The sequence below is a fragment of the Carassius carassius genome, chromosome 4 (genome assembly GCF_963082965.1).
Source record: "Carassius carassius chromosome 4, fCarCar2.1, whole genome shotgun sequence".
Taxonomy (NCBI): Eukaryota; Metazoa; Chordata; class Actinopteri; order Cypriniformes; family Cyprinidae; genus Carassius; species Carassius carassius.
The window spans coordinates 2,201,982-2,222,259 of NC_081758.1; the positions used below are offsets into that span (position 1 = coordinate 2,201,982).

Consider the following 20,278-nt stretch of genomic DNA (forward strand, 5'->3'; position numbering starts at 1 on the left):
TTTTTAATGTAAGAACTGGATTCTGGTGTAATTCGCTTCCATTTATTTTAGCTGCACAAAAAATCTCTTATTTACAAATTGCAAATTAAGGAGGGAAAAAGGTTCTTAAAATTGTTCACATGATGAAAAAATTTCATTTCTGGAACTGTTCACTAAAAGGTTCTTTGTGGAACCAGAAAGGGTTCTTCATCACTATGAAACCCCTCTTAAACTTTATTATTAAGAGTGTATGTGTATGGAATAAATTATTCATTTAAGTTAGATTAAATGATGTATTCAGTTAATTTGTAAAAGTCCATCCCAAACCCACTAGAGTGAATAACAAGCTGTTCTATAGGTGCCCTGTGTTGCTGGTAAAGCCATAAGGGTTTGCTACTGTCAGAATTGATTTATGAATGTCCCAAAAATGGAAGCAGCCCACCAGTAAGCTTCAGCATTTGTCGTTCCATTTGTTTGTTAATTGCTGCAGATGATGGGACGCCAGAGAGGATATAACACAAGGAGGTGCATGTAAGAGGGAAAAAGTGCATGCATTGAATTCCACAAGAGGAGTGGTGTGAGAGTGAGAGATTGACGTAAAATAGACACGAGAGAATATTAGCGTGTGTGTTTGTGTGTGTGTGTGAGAGAGAGAGAGAGAGAGAGAGAGAGAGAAAGAGAGAGAGGTGCGCAATACTGCAGCAGTATTCCTCTCAGTGAAGCCTTCTCAGGTCTGTCTGCCTTGCTAACTAGTGCTGCAGCGGAGGAGAGAGAGAGACGAGGCGCACACGCTCACTCCAGTGCTGCAGGACTGCATGAGAGGAATTGAGATAATAGCCACACCACCAGCATCCATCACAGGAGCTAAAGAGCCATCTCAGCCCGGCTGGTCACGGCACTATGGCACAAGCCGCCAAACATTTGCGCAAGAATAAGGATTTAGAGGCGCTCGCCGAACAGGAGCGGAAGGAGAAAGAGGAGGAGAAGGCGAAGAAAAGGAGCCGCTCGCGGGATAAAAAGCGCAAGGTAGGGAAGAGAGATAAGTTGAGAGCGGATGAAGGGAGGGGAGGTATTAATGCTGGATAGCAGCAGGACATCCAGGCGTCCACTGCTGTTTACACGTGCATGGACAGGTGAGGAGCTTCCCCTCCCGAGGGTCCGCTGCACAAAACAGCCCAACACCAGAGTCTGGCAGAATCATCAGAGCTGTACACAAAACAATGGCTTCTATATGTTGCATATTTTCATATAAAAAGATTTCAGGAATTTATTAAAGAATTTAAACTGCATTTATTTTCTGCGTACTGTGATGGGCATGAAAAGTGAGAAGGTGCAGATGTGTAATGTACCTCTATTACAATTCAAAGAAGGCGACCTCACCGCTGGGTTAATGGGATAGTTCATCCAAAAATTTTAATTCTGTCATCATTTAGGCTGCTCATCCTCAATTCGTTCTAAACATGTATGAATTTCTTACATTTGATTAACTAAACAGTTACTGGTCTCCATTGACTTCTACTTTATATTTTTCATCCTGTAGAATCATTGACTGTTTGGTTGCACACATTCTTCAAAATATCTTCTTTTGTGTTTAACAGAAGAAAGAAATTCATACAGGTTTGGAACAACTTGAAGGTGAGTAAATTATGACAGAATTTGGTGCATAATAGAATGCACAATCAATGCTCAATTGAATTAAAATCAGATTCAATATTTTGTTTATTCAGATGAAATGTAATTTATATTATCTAATATGTCAGCGGGGACTTGTGCAATAATGTATCGATTTTAAGATATATGCCCAGAAGTAGTTTGTTTCACTCAAAACAAGAGTCTCCTGGAAAGATCTCATATGCATAGAAAATGTTTTTGCATAAAAATATGCAAATGTTTTTATAGCTTATATTTATTTAAAAAAAAGCATATGAATTATTAAATGAAATGCGAAATTAAATAGATGTGAAATAAAATGCAGTCTATCTCAAAAGTAATGCATATCGACTATTATAGCTCAAAACAAGATGTTTATGAGTTTGGATCTTTAGTACATTGAGTACACATACACTATTGATAGTCTTGTTTACTCAAAGAATAGCAAGAAACCAGTCTATTGTAACAATCACATGTATAGAAACTAAGGATTAAATGTTTTCTCTTTTAAAATCAAACAGTGCTTAACTGAGAAGCATTTTAGACTTGTGAGGCACAGCGACAGACTTTTACGTCAATAGAGTTTGTTGCACTTACACTTTGCTCATCTACATGGAGATGTTTAGCTCTAACACTTAAACCATTTTCACTGCAGTTTCATATTACAGCACCTTGCTGAGGAGGTGCTTGTGTGCCCAGATCTGTGGCGGGACATCACTAACCCCTCTTTCTCCCTTGATTTCTCCATGTGTTCACTGTAGAAATCGCTTATTTCAGGCTGTCAGCTTTCATCATGAGCTGTTAAAATTAAAAATGTGCAGAAGAATTTCAAGGAAAATATCTATAGGCCAACAGATTTGTTCCTGATGAAAAACTTGCTTTTAATACATATTCTCTTAATAACATGTAGTTAACATGCTAACATAATATAACCACATACATATAGCCATTCTGTACTTCATGGGACAGAATGTAAAGTGTCTAGAGTAATACCTCCAGTGAATGGTTTCCGTTTCTGCCACGCACATTTCTTTTCCTTGCATCATTTTAATATGCATGGTTAGGCGTATCTCATCCCAGCTCTGAGCCATGCAGATGCCTTGAGAGTCATTTTGAATTGCAGCAATCAAATGCTATCTCTTCCAAAAGGTGTTAGTGGGTTCTCTCCTTCAAAATGAAGTCTCATCAAGGATCGCTCAGTTTTGAGGATATCTTTTGTTACTTACTGTACATAAGTTCCCAGCAAATTCTTCTTAAACAAGGCTACTGAAATCCTGTGCACTATCCTCTCTCATACTCATACTCACACACTTGTTGTGATTGATTCAAGAATCTTTTACACTGCAATCCAATGTCTACAAGGATATTGTAACTGAGAGAAATGGCTTCAAAGGGGTTTTAAAATGTAAATGTTCACAGTTTTCTCTGAATCTGAGTACAGCTGAGACAAACCCCTTGGATACAGGTGAGATCATAGTGTTTAAAGCAAAATTCAATCATAATATACAGCATTGTTCTTTGTGGTTCTGTGCAGTTTGCAATAATATTGTGCTTTGAAATCCTAGAAATACACTCATTCTCTCACATATATATATATAAAATATATTTAGTAACATTCAAAATTGGTCTTGTTCCTGATCTTTGTTTTATTTTAATTTGTTTAATTGTTTATTAATTTTTTTTGTTGAGCCAGCACTTATGCGATTCTTCTTTCCATGCTATTTAAACATGATTTATATGCTACGTGATGGAGTTTTATTGCTTTGTGCTTCCCTTGGGCAAGACATTTTCCACATCTATTTGTCTCGTCTATCACTGTGTAGACTGTTCCTCTTCAATCTTCAGTGCATATAGTGCACATACAAAATTTAATGTAATACAATATCATGGTGACATTTTCTAATGCAAACATGCATGTTTTATTTTTATTATTATTATTTATATGTGTTTTATTTATATTTTTTATTTTTGGTTTAGGATGACAATTGCAAGCATTCAAATACAATGCAAATTTTTTGGATTGCATTTGTTGATGCAACTTCTTTTATGAACCAGTGTGGTTGAGTCCAGTTAGCCAGCTGGCTTCTCACAGTACTGTAAATCACATTTCGGTTTTGACAGTTGCCAGCTACCAATTAACTGTATGGAACTTCAGGATTGTAAATGATGTATGAAGCCGGATGTTGCGACTGACTGCGCATTGAAACGCATTGCTGTATACGCAGTGCATGTTGCTCAGGTCTTTGCAGGCTGCTGTTTTCAATGTTACAAACATACACTTTTTTCCAATATGATGGTAAACGGTTTGCAGCAGATTTGCCAGAAATGAAGCGTATGTTGCCTTAAATGACATTTTTGCAAGGGCAGCTCTTTGAAGGCAGTTGTTTCTGGAACAGATCCAGCTTGAAAAAGCTGTTAAGTAAACTGTTGTTTTCATTAATATCTGGGCACATTCTTGTATAGAGTAGTTGATGCTTACTGACACATAAAAATGTGTAACTGCTACAATTGGCACCAAAAATAATGACTTTCAAGAGGTTTCTCAAAATCAGAGTCAAATTTATTTTAGCGCTTTTCACAGTGCGCATAATTTCAAAGCAACTTTACAGAAAGTCGTACTGTTATGTCTATAATTGCTTAATGCTTTAACTTAGAGCAGATTTAAGGGCTGGGCGATACAGTATGGTGATGACAATGAAATAAATTATCCTCCAGATTTAGATTTAGCTATTCTGTGTTTATTCTTTTATTCTTCTAAACAATCTCAAACTCACACCATTGGTTGAACAAAAGTGTATAAAATCAGACAGCTTGATTAAATAGAGCAATGCTTTGAATGTTCAACAAGACAGCCTACAGAAAAAGAGATATAAAAGGTTGTCCCTCTGCCTGTATCTTTTCAAAAGCCACACCTTTGTACCTTATTTACTCCTAAAGGGTAATTTTTGTGCCTAAAGTGTACATATTAGTACCTTTTGCAAGGATACTGCCCCAGAGACAGCTTTTGTACCTTTTTTTTCTGGAGGCATACTTACAGTTGTCTCTGCACATTAAAAATTGCAACTTAGGTCAAAGTCGAGTCCCTGGTGTTCTTATATTTGCCAGGCAAGTCACGTTTTACACCGTAAGAGATTTTTAACCTTTTGAATTTTTAACAGATTACTTTCCTTGCAATCAGCCTCATCTCCTTGTTCTCAGCGTTTATAGATGTATAGATTTGGTTTGCATTTTATCAAGACTAAATTATCTAAGCTCATAATGAAATTGTTTAGATCTTTCGCAGGAATGATGATTCAGCTCATTTAAACGAATGAAACTTGACATTTACCACTTCTTAGTCGTTCTCTTCATGCCACTGAAGTAGTTGAGCAGTCCAGGAGACCTCAGTGCTGAGCTAAGCATCCCAATCATCAATTCTGAAGCAGATAATGCTTACTGCAGCCGATGGACTTGTCAATAATATGCAGCTTAAAGGTGGGGTCATTTATGGTAGTCAATATTGATATTTCAAATTGCCTAAACAAACATGCGCCGACCCCAAAAGGTTCTCGCCCCTATTTTGATAGCTCCACCCCACACATTTGTACACAACCCAGACAACGATTATGGTGGAAAGTGCTGTATTATTATCTGCTCTAATATGCTAACATTATCTTACTTTTAGGACCCACTTTGGGAGCTGACGCTTGAAACAGACAGTGGAGGAGGTTTAGATGCTCCAGGCTTATCGGGTGTGAAAATAAATGTGTCTTTATCATAGCTGAAGGGAACGATAATACGATTGAAGATGAAAAAAGAAGCAAACATGACACACAAGCATTTTGAAGCAAAAGCTAGCATATATAAGTTCTGTGAAACAAAGCAAAACCAATGTTTTGGATTTGGTGTTTTCACCTGTTGAGAAGAAACAAAACCTCGGCATCAGATCGCAGGCCTACCCGCTCCTTGAGTTCTCTCCAGTGCTGTAAAACTGATCCAATATTTATGTTGTCCAATGTTTTCCTCTTTTGATTTTATCCGGCAACTCTGTCTTTTGTCGTTTCTCGGCTCGGCTAATGTCTGTCCTGTGCACTGAGCGCTCTCTCCTCCACATGAGTAGACACACCCCTTACTGCTGATTGGCCACAAGTTTGTTTTGATATTAGGCCTGACTCAGTTTTCTAAAACATTTTTGAAAAAATAAATAGCCCACCTTTGAATACTACATCATGTGCTGATTACTATATCTGGACAGATGGATGGATGGATAGACAGAACAATAAATTAATTCATTCACCCAGCTTCCCCCTCAATTGGACCAGATCACTACTGCATGCAGTGCTGTAAAAACACTTTATTTGGACAGTATTGATAGGTGAAGTTGATATGATTTAACAAATAACAAGGACTTTGACAAAAGAAAATGAAATAAACTACATTTAGAAGCTGGTATTGAACTGTGTAAATAAATGTAGACATTTTCAACATTAAATAAAGCACATAATCATTATGTGAGGAAAAACTATTTTCTCCAATATTTTGAATTTGGACTGCAGTACCCATTTTAACCACAGTACTGTGCATATGTGAATATTACATACCTCACCTTTAAAGTGCCCCTATTATGCTATTTTTAAGGTTGCTAATATTGTTTTATGAGTCTCCTTAAACAGGTTTACATGCATGCAAGGTCAAGAAACATGTCAGTTTTCTCAGAAAATACATTGTATTTTACCTCATCTTTAAATGGTTCATAAACGGCTCGTGCGAAGCAGTTCTCGAATCAGTCTCTCTGAACCCCTCCTTTTCGTGAGTCCTCACTGCTGTGACTGGTCCAGAGCCATAGAGCGATCTCTCTACAGCTCTGGACTGGTCTACAGCACATTTGCCATGACTGAATTACAGCCTTGTAGACTTGTCTATACATAGAAAAGATTTTATGGATTGTAGCTATCCAGTTTGAGCCGGAGTCTGATGATGAAACGGTGGAAGTGGTTGATTGACTTGAGACTGATTCACTAGCACGACTGGAGCAGGCCGTTTCTCAGTGGCAAGTGTTGACAAGTTTGTGGTAATTATGAGATGTGATCAATCAAATTTACTCTCACAGCGTAGGATACAGTGTCTTCTCGAAATTATATTAACCACAGAGACATTTTACTGTGTTTGTGGGCAGGCAAGTTGGCGACCTAAAACGTGGGCAGACATTATGCAAATTTGTTACTTTGTGATTTTTTTTTTTTTACAGATAATAACTTTATCTAACGTGCATTGTCTGCTCCACAACTTTGGTACAAAGTTTCACAACCAGCACTCTTTGGTACAACGTAAAATCCATAGTTGACACTACGGTGGAAAGTTCTTCTGGCCCTAAAGCAGCGAAGTATTCCCAAATCACAACTTGGTCCCACTACAGTTAGTGTGAGGATCTTTTTGTCAAACATGCCTTTTGAAAGCAGGGCCAAGCAGCTCCACTTTTAAATCATCTGTCCAGAGCACATTCTCCCAGAAGATCTGTTTCCCTATCTGTTTTTGTTCCAGAAGTTCGATGACAATCGATAATTATATTTATTTGCTTGGTTTATTTTGCTGTTGTAGGTAGCCTGTAGAATACATACTTATTTCTTCTTATTGTAATTGGGACCCCCCGGAATGTGCAAGCCATATGCACTAGAATAGATCAGGCCCTGAGTGTAGCAGGTTGAGTCATGATTCATTTGGGCATTAGGTTGCGGGATTTAATGTGCAATTTTGATTATTTTTTATAATATCCCGTGAGTCCTGATTGAAGCAATTGCAACTATCTCTCAAGTGCTTCTTTTATAAAGAACACCACTTTCTCAGATGATGCAGTGAAGCAACCCCTGCATAAAGTGAATAATCAATTCTTGAGCCATCGATATCAACCAATTCAGCACCAGTGCCATAGACAGCGCCTGGTAACGTTGCACATGAGAAGGTATACCTTAACCAACCTACTAAGATATGGTTCGAGGAAAACACCTAGAAAAGGTATACCTTCAGTTAAGGTAAACATTTAGAGTCTTTGTAATGCACTAACAGACTACGTTATCAGGAAATGCACCCCAGATTTTTGAGTCTTTTCTAATAGGGCTGCCTGAAAATCATTTAGGATTTCCATGCATGCATAGATAGACAGACTGATTGATTGATTAGTGGTGCACAGCTTCTATATATCAGTGTTGATTGCCGGTTTCTGTCACTCTGTTAGTGGTCCAGTGGGAGTCCTGCTCGGCCTGCAGACACATGACTCAGCAGCACATTGTGAGAATCACTCACTCATATTTATAGCTGAGTGCAGGCCTCTTTCAAAATCCACCTTTCACATTTTAAATGAGTGAAGGGTGTGTGTTAGTGGGGTTTGTGCCTCTGTGTATGTTGACTATCAATTATTATATCAGAACCGAAATGGAAGAGATTGCGTTTATTCACTCAGATAAAAAAGGTAACACTTTACAATAAGATTTTAGGTCACACTATATAGTTTAGGGTTCAATTCTCACTATTAACGAAGCGTTTTTCCTCAATAAGATCCTAATTTGCTGCTTATTAATAATTAAGGTAGTTGTTAAGTTTCGGTATTGGGTAGAGATTAAGTGATATAAAATACTCTTAATATGTGCTTTATTAGTACTAGTAAACAGACAATATGCTAGTAATATTCATGCTAATAAGCAACTAGTTAATAGTGAGAACTGGTCCTTAAACCAAAGTGTTACCAGGTTTGATTTTTTAACATTAGTTAACTGCATTAGTTAACACGAACTAACAATAAACAATACTTCTACAGCGTTTATTAATCTTAATTAACCTTAACAGATACTAATGCATTTTTCAAATCAAAAGTTGTATCTTTTAAAACTAGTTAATACACAATGAATTATCCTGAACATGAACTTTTTTAATAATTAACATTAACAAAGGTGGATAAATTCAGTAAAAAATATATTAGTCATTGTTAGTCAATGCATTAACTAATGTTAAAAAATAAGAACTTATTGTAAGGTGTTACCAAAAAAAACCTTTACATGAGGTCCTATTAATAAATGCATTCACTAAAATTAAAGTATAGAACCATAAATCGTTAAAAAAAACGTTCAAGAGCATCAGTTTTCAAATCTCCCAGCATATTAATATTGTTTTGAAGTCATAACATGATTTTCTTCAAGTAATTTTGTGAAAATTACGTTTTATTAATCCAAACTCTGTAAAGGTGTGTGAAAAGGAATAAAAGGTGCCAGAGTTGTACTGCCTCTAGTGTTGATTTATTTTGGAAACTGCAGTAATATACTGTACTTATTGTTACGTATTTTGCGTCTCGCTAAAAAGTGCACCCAGGTACATTTATGCCTTGAGACCAGGGAGGCTTTTGCATATGGAGGCCGGGATATATAAAGAAAAAGGGGGAAGAGAGACACTGCACACAAATTAAATTGATTCTTGTGGTGTTTCATGAATATACCAAATCTGAATATTTAAAAGATGTGTATCGAGAATTCTAGGCAAGGCCGTCTAATCAATAAAAAACTGCTTTGGTATATTCCTCTTGCTAAGCTATGTTTTGAAAGTAGTTGGTTTTCATATTAAGGTGAACTCTACCTTTAAGAAAAGCAGTTCCCTTGTTCAAAACACACACCGTCATACTGGGTCGATTAAATATCAGAGAAATGTAATCAAAGCTCAGTATGGCAGCTGTCAGGGGGAAATGGTTTCTCTGATTGCTTGGATCTGATCTTAGCGTCAGGTAGGATTATTAGTTTTCTGATGTCATACTTTCCTCTGGAAGGCCTTAATGCACTTCAGAATTGATCTGAGAATATATGATTATTTTTTATTGTAATTCACTTTTTATTGATAAAATTACTGCGGTACATCCCGGATGTTTGTTTCAGCCCAGTCTTCACATAAATAACTAAATCTAATATATTGAGTTTATATTATATATATGGCTGATCAGATGGGGGAGTGCTCTGTAAAATCAGTTTGCAACAGTCATTACTTTTGCATCATTATTTTATTTTGTGGCAACAGTGGTGAAAATATCTCACCATTAAATTGATGATTCAACCAAAAATGAAAATTCTGGCAATAATTACGGACTCTCGTGCTGTTTTTAAAGCCATAACATAATAACATACTTTTTTTTTGATGCACGAGAACATACCTCAGTAGTTCTTCAGTGCATTTGAGCATCTCAAGACTTTAAACTGCCTAATTTATATAGATGACTAATGTTTTTTATTGTTTAACCATTAATGTTTGACTATTTGAAGCATGAAAGTTTTTGTGCATTGAGCTACTTTTAGCTTGTAGTATAAAAGCTGCATTTTTAGAAAACAGCTTCTTGATATTATGAGTAGCTTGTAACTATGCAAGGCCTCTTTATAAAGTAGCTTCGTTAACATTTTCTGGATCCACTTTTATATGGTACATCATGAAAATTTCACCCATGTCGTCTTGTATCCGTCTCCCTCTTAACCCTCTCTGACTCCATCTGCCAGGGAGTGATAATCCCTCTTTAGAAATTGTATTCTGATATGCCTGTCCTTTCATAAAGCTCTGCATTAAGAACACAGAGATTAGACTGGCCAAAACAGACTGTCGTGGATCTGACGCTAACGGGAGAAGGCATGGTGGGGGAGGGGAGCAGAGAATAATGCTACGACCAGTGTGAAGAATTCGTCTTCAGTGTTTTTTTTACTTCCAACATCTGCTTTATTCTGACCACAAAGCTGTATTTCTTTTGTTAATATAATGTTTTTGTTAATGTAATGACACTTTGGAACTGCTGGCTTAAGTTGCTTTACTGTAAAGCCCAACGTATACTTCAGTTTTGATGCAAAAGGTTAGCTTTTGCATACAACTAAGCTCACTGCCTATCATTGCCTAAATTGATTTAAAAAAATTATTTGAAGTGAAAATGGCAACCTGATCTCATGACAAAAACCTGAGGGAACTGTCTTGCAAGACGTGAAACACGTACCAATAAGTACACTTACTGGCTACTTTATTAGGTACAGCTTGCTAGTACCGGGTTGGACCCCCTTTTGCCTCCAGAACTGCTTTAATTCTTCGTGGCATAGATTCACCAAGGTGTTGGAAACTGACATGATAGCATCACACAGTTGCTGCAGATTTGTCGTGTGCACATCCATGATGTGAATCTCCCGTTCCTCCACATCCCAAAGATGCTCTACTGGATTGAGATCTGGTGACTGTGGAGGGCGTTTGAGTAAAGTGAACTCACTGTCATGTTCAAGAAACCAGTCTGAGATGATCTGAGCTTTGTGGCATGGTGCATTATGCTGCCGGAAGTAGATATCAGAAGATGGTACACTGTAGTCATAAAGGGATGGACATGGTCAGAAACAATGCTCAGTTAGGCCGTGGCGTTTAAACCATGCTCAATTGGTACTAAGGGGCCCAAAGTGTGCCAAGAGAATATCCCCCACACCATTACACCACCAGCAGCCTGAACCATTGAGACAAAGCAGGATGGATCCATGCTTTCATCTTCTTTATGCCAAATTCTGACCCTACCATCTGTATGTAGAAATCAAGACTCATCAGACAATCTTCTATTGTCCAGTTTTGGTGAGCTTGTGTGAATTGTAGCCTCTGTTTCCGGTTATTAGCAGACAGGAGCATCACTCGGTGTGGTCTTCTGCTGCTGTAGCTCATCTGTTTCAGGGTTCGGTGTGTTGTGTGTTCAGAGACGGTATTCTGCATACCTTGTCTGTAACGAGTGGTTGTTTGAGTTACTGTTGTCTTTCTGTCATCTCTAACCAGTCTGCCCGTTCTCCTCTCACCTCTGACATCAACAAGGCATTTTCGCCACACATCTGCTGCTCACTAGATATTTTCTATTTTTTGGACCATTCTCTGTAAACCCTAGAAATGGTTGTGAGTGAAAATCCCGGTAGATCTGCAGTTTTTTTAAATACTCAGACCAGCCCGTCTGGCACCAACAACCACTCCACGTTCAAAGTCACTTAAATCCCCTTTCTTCCTCATTCTGATGCTCGGTTTGAGCTTCAGCAAGTCGTCTAGATGCCTAAATGCATTGAGTTGCTGCCATGTGATTGGCTAATTAGCAATTTGTGTTACCAAGCAATTGAACAGGTGTACCTAATAAAGTGGCCAGTGAGTGTATATCTCTGCAGTTTCCAACATGAAGGCAAAGAGGCAGTAAAACAGCAAACACTTTTAATCGTTTTCGTTCACAGTTTGGGTCGGTGTTGCCTTGTGGATGAACTGATGAGTGCAAAAGGGGCATGTGCAAGCTGAGTGTACAAGCTAGGCTCAAATTGGGGAAGTCGTGGCCTAGTGTTTAGAGAGTTTGACTCTTAACCCTCAACATAAGACTCTCAGCATAAATGGCTGCCCACTGCTCCGGGTGTGTGTTCACAGTGTGTGTGTGTGTGTGTGTGTGTTCACTGCTCTGTGTGTGTGCACTTTGGATGGGTTAAATGCAGAGCATGAATTCTGAGTATGGGTCACCATACTTGGCTGAATGTCACTTCACTTAAGACTGCTATGGAAAGTGGATGGGGCCAAAAGTCTTTAAACGTAAAATTTTACTATATCAACACACAGTGTTTGTCCGACCTTAATGTGACTATATTTTCGTATGTGATGCAATGGGACATTGGTATCCACGTATGCAAACAGCAGACGTTAAATTTATTCATGAGAATGAATGAATTAAGGGATCTAAAACAGGGTCGTATGTGCTTTATACAGTAAGTACTAATAAACACCCAAAATGTTAGTAATATGCATGCTAATAAACAACTAGTTAATATTGAGAATTGCTCTCTAAACTAAAGTGTTACCTAAAATTTTAGGTCTGACCTTTTTTTTTTTTACTTTTTACTTTTTTTTGTATATTCCCCTTTATATTGCAGTAAGTGCTAAGCATTTTCTGATTAAAAAATAAAATGGGACTGAAACTTTTTATTTTAAATAGACACAATGCAACAAGTTTACACTGTCAAGTAATTTGTCTTTCTTCGAAGAAAACAGCAATTCTGTGGCACAGTGCATATAGTTAACCTCTACTTAACTTTGTCACATCACCAGTGGCCTGTGCTGCTCATGTCGTCTAAAATTGCCAACTCTCAGTGAAAGTGACTTTTGGTTGCCCTTCAAATGGTCCCCACAGTGTAGTTACTGTCTGAAGCATAGAGGGGAAAAAATGACAAGGACTTACTGAAACCACCAGTAATGTATGTTAGGGGGTGAGGAAAATACTGTTAGAAATTTGACAAGTGGTTGAGGCTTTCCTTAATGTTTTTGTGATTTTTCCTTGCTGCACCACCAGGAGAGCTTGTCATTTGAATGCGTTTTTAAAACCTGTGAAGTGCTTTAAGAACTAGTGATTTTAAATCATTCAAATGCAATATACAGCGAAAGTTTTACTATATGTCTGCACAGAGACTGTTTAAGCACATGCACCTGAAACACATGAAACACAGTATGTGTGTACTGAACCAAGCTCTTTTTTGGCTTGAACGGTCAAATATACACACTTATGTTTGTATAGCTTTGTATCTTTGCTTTACGTATGTGTATCAGTGTATTAGATCACTGCGCTCAGTCTTAAGTTTAGTGATCGCAGCCTAATAAACTTGCTGATGTCTGTCATTAATGTTAATCAACGTAAACCAAAAAAGAGAAAAAGTCTTGCTGCTCTCGACTGAATCACTTTTGTAACTTTAATAGGAATAAATCTATATTTACACACTTTTTTACATAACATACAATTAAAGTAGTATTTCTTAAGTTTTTAGGTCTATTTCATTAATTTCTTTCTTCTTTTGCATTTTTTGTCCTAATGCTTGTAAATAGTTTCTATGTTCTGATTTAATTACTGAATGTTTACTTGTATTTAGTAAGAAAAGAAAAAAAATTAGTTAGGCTAGTAGTAGTTTTTTTGTGATTCATATCATGATGTACTATGTTGGTCATATTGACCAATCCTAATGTCTCTCACAATCTATAGGAGGCCCATTAAAAAAAAAAAAAACACATGTCAGATTTCTATACGTAAAGACTATTAATGGGGTCATATGATGTTGCTAAAAAGAACATTATTTTGTGCATTTGGTGTAATGCAATGTGTTTATGTGGTTTAAGGTGAAAAATAAATACATTTTCCATATAATGTACATTATTGTTTCTCCTCTATGCCCTGCCTTTCTGAAACGCGTTGATTTTTACAAAGCTCATCATTCTGAAAAAAACGAGGTGTGCTCTGATTGGCCAGCTATCCAATACGTTGCGATTGGCCGAATGCCTCAAGCATGTGATGCAAATGTTATGCCTCTTAACATACTGTGATGCCAGCAGCATGAGATTTTTATTTTGGTTGTAGACAAAATAAGGAATGTCCCGCGATGCTCTCGTTGTCTTTATGAAGGCAGTATCTACAGAAAACATTATTACAGAAAGGCTTGATTCATGCTAGGGCTTCACTGAATTCTCTCAGATTTCTCCACCCTGCCTTATCCTAACATATGATGCAGATAATGGATTCCCTCGAGGTAAACGCAGTGCTTTCCTCTCCAGCTGCTGTGTCTGCAGTGAAATTGATCTGCTGCTTGTACACGAGGTTGACACTTAACAAGTCTGCCTCCTGCTGTGTGTTAAAATATGAGTTGAACTGGCAATGTATCTTCCCCAGAAATGCACAGAAATAGCCTCAAAATGATTTCGACATGAAATAGCTTAAGATGTATTTAATGCAAAATGCTCTTTTAATTAAATTCAAAATACGCTGAACAGCAATATGCACCAAAAATGCATTAGGTGGTTGAAAATAAAAGAAAATACACATTAACTAAATGTTCATGTGCTTGTCTGTGCACAATGCCAGGGTTTTCTGGGTGGTTGCCAGGACGTTAACATGCAGTTGCTAAGCTGTACTGAATTGTTGCTAGGTTGGGCTTATTGGCCACCTACAAAATCTCAGTACCTTTACTACTAACTCTTGATAAGCAGCAAATTAGGAGTTTATTGAGGCAAAAGTCATAGTCAATGGTTTGTTAATAGTGTCCTTAAAATAACGTGTGACCATACACAATATAAACAGTAATATTAGTATAATTTAAAATAGCTGTTTTCTATGTGAATGTATGTTAAAATGTAATTTACTGCTGAATTTTCAGCATAATTATTCTAGTCTTCAGTGTCACTTTACTATAGTAAAACCATGGTTAATTTGAATAAAGATGTTTATGTTAATGATCAGTAAGAGAAAAAAAAAACTTTTTCTACTCAGAAAGCATTTCTGATTATTATTAATGTTGGAAACAGTTGCGTTGCTTCATATTTTTGGGAAACTGTTATTTTTTTCCTGTATTCCTTGGAACGTTCAGAAGAACAGCATTTATTTGAAATAGAAATCGCCAACTATAAGAATAAGCAGTACAAATATTTTCTCCACATAAACAGAATACTTCATACAGCTACAAATGCCATTGATTGATGTCATGTTCATGAATTCCGTCTCTCTTTTTAATAAAAAGGTCCATGCAGCAAACAGAACATGTTTAACTCTAAAAGGAAAATAAATGAGAAATATGCAATAAAGGATCCATCATATTATGCAAATTATGAATGAACAGCATTCTACGTGTAATTAAAGGAAGAGGAAAATCAAATAATAACAGAACGAACTGCAGTTAAATTACAAGGTGCAAAACGTAATACTACGAAAAAATGTGGAATCATACCCTATATAATATGGATAGATGTGAGGAAGGAGTCAACAGAAGTAATACTAGGGAGGGTAGGAATGTCGTCAACAAAATTACAGACCTGCAAATACCTGAAAAAATGGTGTCAATGCAAAAAAAAATGTAAATAAATTTTTTTATTGTTGTTGGAAAATTGCAAAGACGTATATCCTTATATGTTATAATGCCCAGTCCTATATCCACCAGTGATCGTGGGGAAGCAAGATTTGCAGCATTAGGTGCAGGAATAATCCAAAAATGCCTCCAAGTTCTCAACGTACAGTAGTTTTAATGATTACATTTTTTGGTACAGGGAGAAGATAAACATTTATACTAACAATTAAAACTGACGTTTTTATTTTTACTGACGTAAGTCCAGTGTCTCTTTCGTATGACTTGAGCCCCAGACACATTCCTTCATTTCCTGCCGGCCTCAGTAAATGAACCAGCTCCAGCTCTACAGATCTTCTGTGTCCATTTATAGGAGTAGTAGGTCTGTCTCCAGATGGTCCTGGTGATATCTCTGTGCCTCACACTGCTTTTGATCGGTGCTGGACGCTTGCTTGCGTCAGGCGTGCTGCTGCCTCACAGGTGGATTCATGCAGGAACTGGAGAGAGACGATGCAACTTGATGGATCTGTTTCTTGTTGCATGCTTGTGCGTGTATGTGAGTATATATTAGACATGCTTGATGTGTGCTCAGCCTACTGCACAACATGTCTCTTAAATCTAATATGTTTATGCATTAGGATCTGTAAAAGTCCTCCTGTGCCCTTGTACCATGACAATTTGGCATGCCGGAGTCATTCACCCCCTCAGACTGAGCATCTGGCTCAGCATGAACAGTAACCTGCATCAAGGTTAGAGTAATTTTTTTATGAGTGTTGGTGCATTTCATATTCATTATTTTTTACAAAGTGAGAGATAAATAGGCGGGAAAAACTTTCTTTTATTTTATTTTGTGTGTGTGTTTCTGATACTGCTTTGCAGAATATAAACTATGCTTTTCTGTTGCCACAATTAAGTTGTTCTCTGAGCCCGGCCTTCCAATAATTAGTCACCTTTAATATGAGATATTGGTAATTAACCCCTGGTTTCACAGACAGGGCTTAAGACTAGTCCTAGACTAAAATGTAAGTCTGAGCTGTTTCCACTGAAATAAACTTGCACTGACTGATCTTAAAAATATATCAGTGCCTTTTTAGTTTTAAGATGCACATCGGTAATGTTTTTTTTCTAAGCATGTTTATAAAAATTACTTAAATGTCCTAATTGATCTATGGTCTAATCCTGGCTTAGTCTAAGCCCTGTCTGTGAAACCGGGCCTAAGTGTGTTAAATTACGTGTGCACTGAATTATTCTGTCCAAATGATTTTTTTTCTAGAGCCATTATTTAAAAATGCTGCTATTTTTAAACGTAAAATCACAACTTGAGTAATCTTTTTTTTTTCTTGTTCATTTTTTTTTTTTATAAAAGCAGTGGAGAACAACAGTACAACACACACACACACATATATATATATATATATATATATATATATATATATAAACCTATATACACACCTTTATAGGCCTAGCAACCAGCCACTTTCAGATTTCTGCTTTTTACAGTGTAGCTGCTATTTTTGCCTCTTTGTTCACTTTATATTTTTTCTTTTGCTAGATTTAGATTTTTCTCTTCTCACTATAAGCTACATTTGATTCTAACTATAAACTGAACACATGCATTGTCTATATTTGGCTGTTTTACTCTCCCCACATCTTCATTTTGCTGCCTCTATGTGATTCCATTTTCTGCTGAGTTGCTGAAATGTGAAAAACCTTGTCTCTGTCCTCTTCACTCTTTTCCTGCCCTCTTCTCTTAGTAACTCGTGCCTATTACAGCTTTAACTTCTCATTGAAGAGTTTGAAGTGGATGTCAATTCAGTAATTTGAAATTAATGTATAATGTAATTACACAAAGAACATTTGTAAAATTAATATTCGCGAGTTAATGACACGAGTAAAGCCATTTTTAGACATAAAGCAATTTTTGTTTTTAAAAGTACCATATAAAGTGGTCTTTATTATCATGGTTATTTCTTTATTCCACTTTTAGGACATAATGTTACTCAGCAAAAATAGCTTTAGATTTTAGCATCAAAACAACAAAGCAAAGAGCAAATTATATCAATTAAGTTATATATATATAAATATATATCAAAACACTGCTTCTTGGACTTCTTGGACTCCTTTGCCATGCACTTTAATATATATATATATATATATATATATGTGTGTGTGTGTGTGTGTGTGTGTTGTTGCTAATCTTTTATGTAATAATCTCTAAAAAGAGAAAGAGAAAAAAAATCCTTTTTTTTGTTAACATTGTATCAACAGAACTCATCAAGAATAATGTTTAGAACTTTGATGGTTTAATTAAATGTGGTCTTGAAGCCGTGTTTTTAATTAGGCTGTTTCATCAGGTCTTTGAATTACTTTTTAAAATAGTTAGCTGATAACTAAATAAAACAGATAAGGGATAGTAACGAAGGATTACTGCTAAAGATACTAGAGACTTCAACAGTTCTAAAATATACAACCAGACACTTCTTTGAGTCTTAAATTAAAATTAATATAGTTTTGATTGGAGAAATAACTAGGTTTTACAGTCTTCAGTGTAAATCTGCTGTGTCTCACATAAGCGGATCTGACTGGCACATTAATTTTTCAGATGCCATTTTGAGAGGGAAGAAAGGGCGAGCGATAGTGCTGATTTATTATTAATTCACGGCTAAACTCACTCACTCACGGTGTACTTCCTCACTCACTTCACCTGGACTTCAACACTGTCAGCAGTTCTTGCTTTAAAGCAGGCAGCGCTGGTCATCTGAACACTACCCTGTCATGAAGATTTTCTCAGAGCATCTTTAATTTCCATAAAAAAAAAAAATTAAAAAAAAATGCTATCCCTTATTTTTCACAAGAGTTGTGTCGAATTAATCTGAATCAAATATGTGCTACTCTATGCTATTCACTATTATTCTTTTTTATTATTATTATTATTTATTTATATTTACAGTTTACAAAGTTCACATTGTCATAATGCAAAAAGCCGCATTACTGTAATTTGAAAAACCTTGTATTACTGTATGTTTATTTTAGGATATTACATTTTTTTGTAATCATCATCCTTAGTGAATTCATTATATGACAGTAATGAGATCTTCAGGATGAATTTAAGGATCCTTAATTGTCACAAGTAATACAGACATTTTTTAAAGTTTCATCCATATACAAATGAATCGCATTACTGAACCAAATCATTTACATATTAACATATGATGACTGTACTGTATATTAACTATCATCAGAATTGCCTACTAGAAAAACAAGCTTGGTTACTACAGTGGATCTATGGATCTGAAGTCACATTGGTAACTTGGACAGAATTTTATCTGCAGTGTGTGTATGTGCGTGTGTGTGTGTGCGTGCATGTGTGTGTGTGTGTGTGTGGTGGGGGAGGTTGCTCACTAAAAGTTGCTGATTGTGTTTTTTAGCATGGTAATCAGATCCGTGCCTCTGACTGGACAGTGTCATGAAATGCTCGATATGTCAGGAAGTAAATATTTATTGGTATTGTATCATGTTCAGGTGTGTGCAGGGTTTCACACACATGTGCATGAGTGTCTGTGTGAGAATGGTCTCAGTGGTGACCAGGAAAATGCTGATAAGCATGTATGTAGTTTGTGTTCACTGCAGTGGTCTAAAATAGCTGCAGCGCACAGGACATTAATATGCATCAGTATGTAACAAGAGAGAGAATGTATGTGACTCCATGCCTGCTGTATCTGCTTCAGAACAGCTTCTAAATCCAGATTATTTTCATCTTCTACTTATCTACCAGTCACAGGATGCTGAATGCATTTAAACATTATAAATGCATTAAAAAGAGCATTAATTGAATGAGTCGATATATTTCATTCAGACATTCATGCGACATAAACTCCAGAAACAGATGCATGAAATTCACTGGAGTTTGCATCAGAAATGAACACTAGAGTCAGGTTTTCCTTTTCTTTTTGTAGAAACAAATACAATTTTGTGACAAGAAACTATTCCCGAGTTGCATATTTGTCATGATGAGGATTTAAAAAGGGACTCTATAGAATGTATGATGAAAATTAAAATTGTTATGTTACGGAAGTAGTAGTGACAGATCTTTATTTCTCTATTGTGCTGTAAGTAGGGTTCCAAGAGTAAAAATGACATTCATTTTCTCCATAAGGAAAAGATTTTTAATGATGACTTATAAACCTTTAACTCTTTTCCTACCAGCTTTTTTTTTTTTTTTTTTTTTTTTTTTTATCATTTTCAACAAAAAATTTCATTTCCCCAGAATATCTGAGAATACAGTATATATATATATATATATATATATATATATATATATATATATATATATATATATAAGCAATCTTTTTTTATCAACACTTGAATGTGGTTAAGTTTAATGAAAAAAACAACAACATAATTTTGAACAAAAACTGAGAAAATTGCATTTTTGTCAAAGACTCCATCCGGAACAGATTCAGTGCAATGATCAAAACATAGAGGGTGTAGATTATTTTACATGTGCATCTGCTAACATACGCAATTACGTGTTTCTGCTTCTTCTTCACTGTGTTTTGATTCAGGCGTTCAGTACTCTTTCATAAGTTGTGCAATAATGCCAATCCACTGTACAACAGTGAAAACATTCCATATAATTCTGTTAATAGACAGGGACAGAGTGTTTAGTTAAGGAATGAATCATGTACAATTTTTTCATGTGTCATGAAAGCGCGACACGCATATTTATCATCACACACGGGCGTAAATAAAAAGAAATTAGAAACTAACATTGGTACTTGAAGAGCACTCAGTGAAAA

The 20,278-nt window shown here is 36.2% G+C and overlaps 1 protein-coding gene across 4 annotated transcripts in view; it reads left to right on the forward strand.

Moving 5' to 3' along the window:
* The first annotated feature begins 744 nt into the window (after positions 1–744).
* Positions 745–20,278, forward strand: part of LOC132132257 (ankyrin-1-like) — a 128,880-nt gene continuing 109,346 nt past the window's right edge. For all 4 annotated transcript variants that reach the window (XM_059544623.1, XM_059544632.1, XM_059544679.1 and 1 more), the window contains exon 1: positions 745–1,005. In XM_059544623.1, coding sequence (XP_059400606.1) covers positions 880–1,005 — 126 coding nt within the window. In that variant the 5' untranslated portion in view covers positions 745–879. The remainder of the gene's footprint in view (positions 1,006–20,278) is intronic.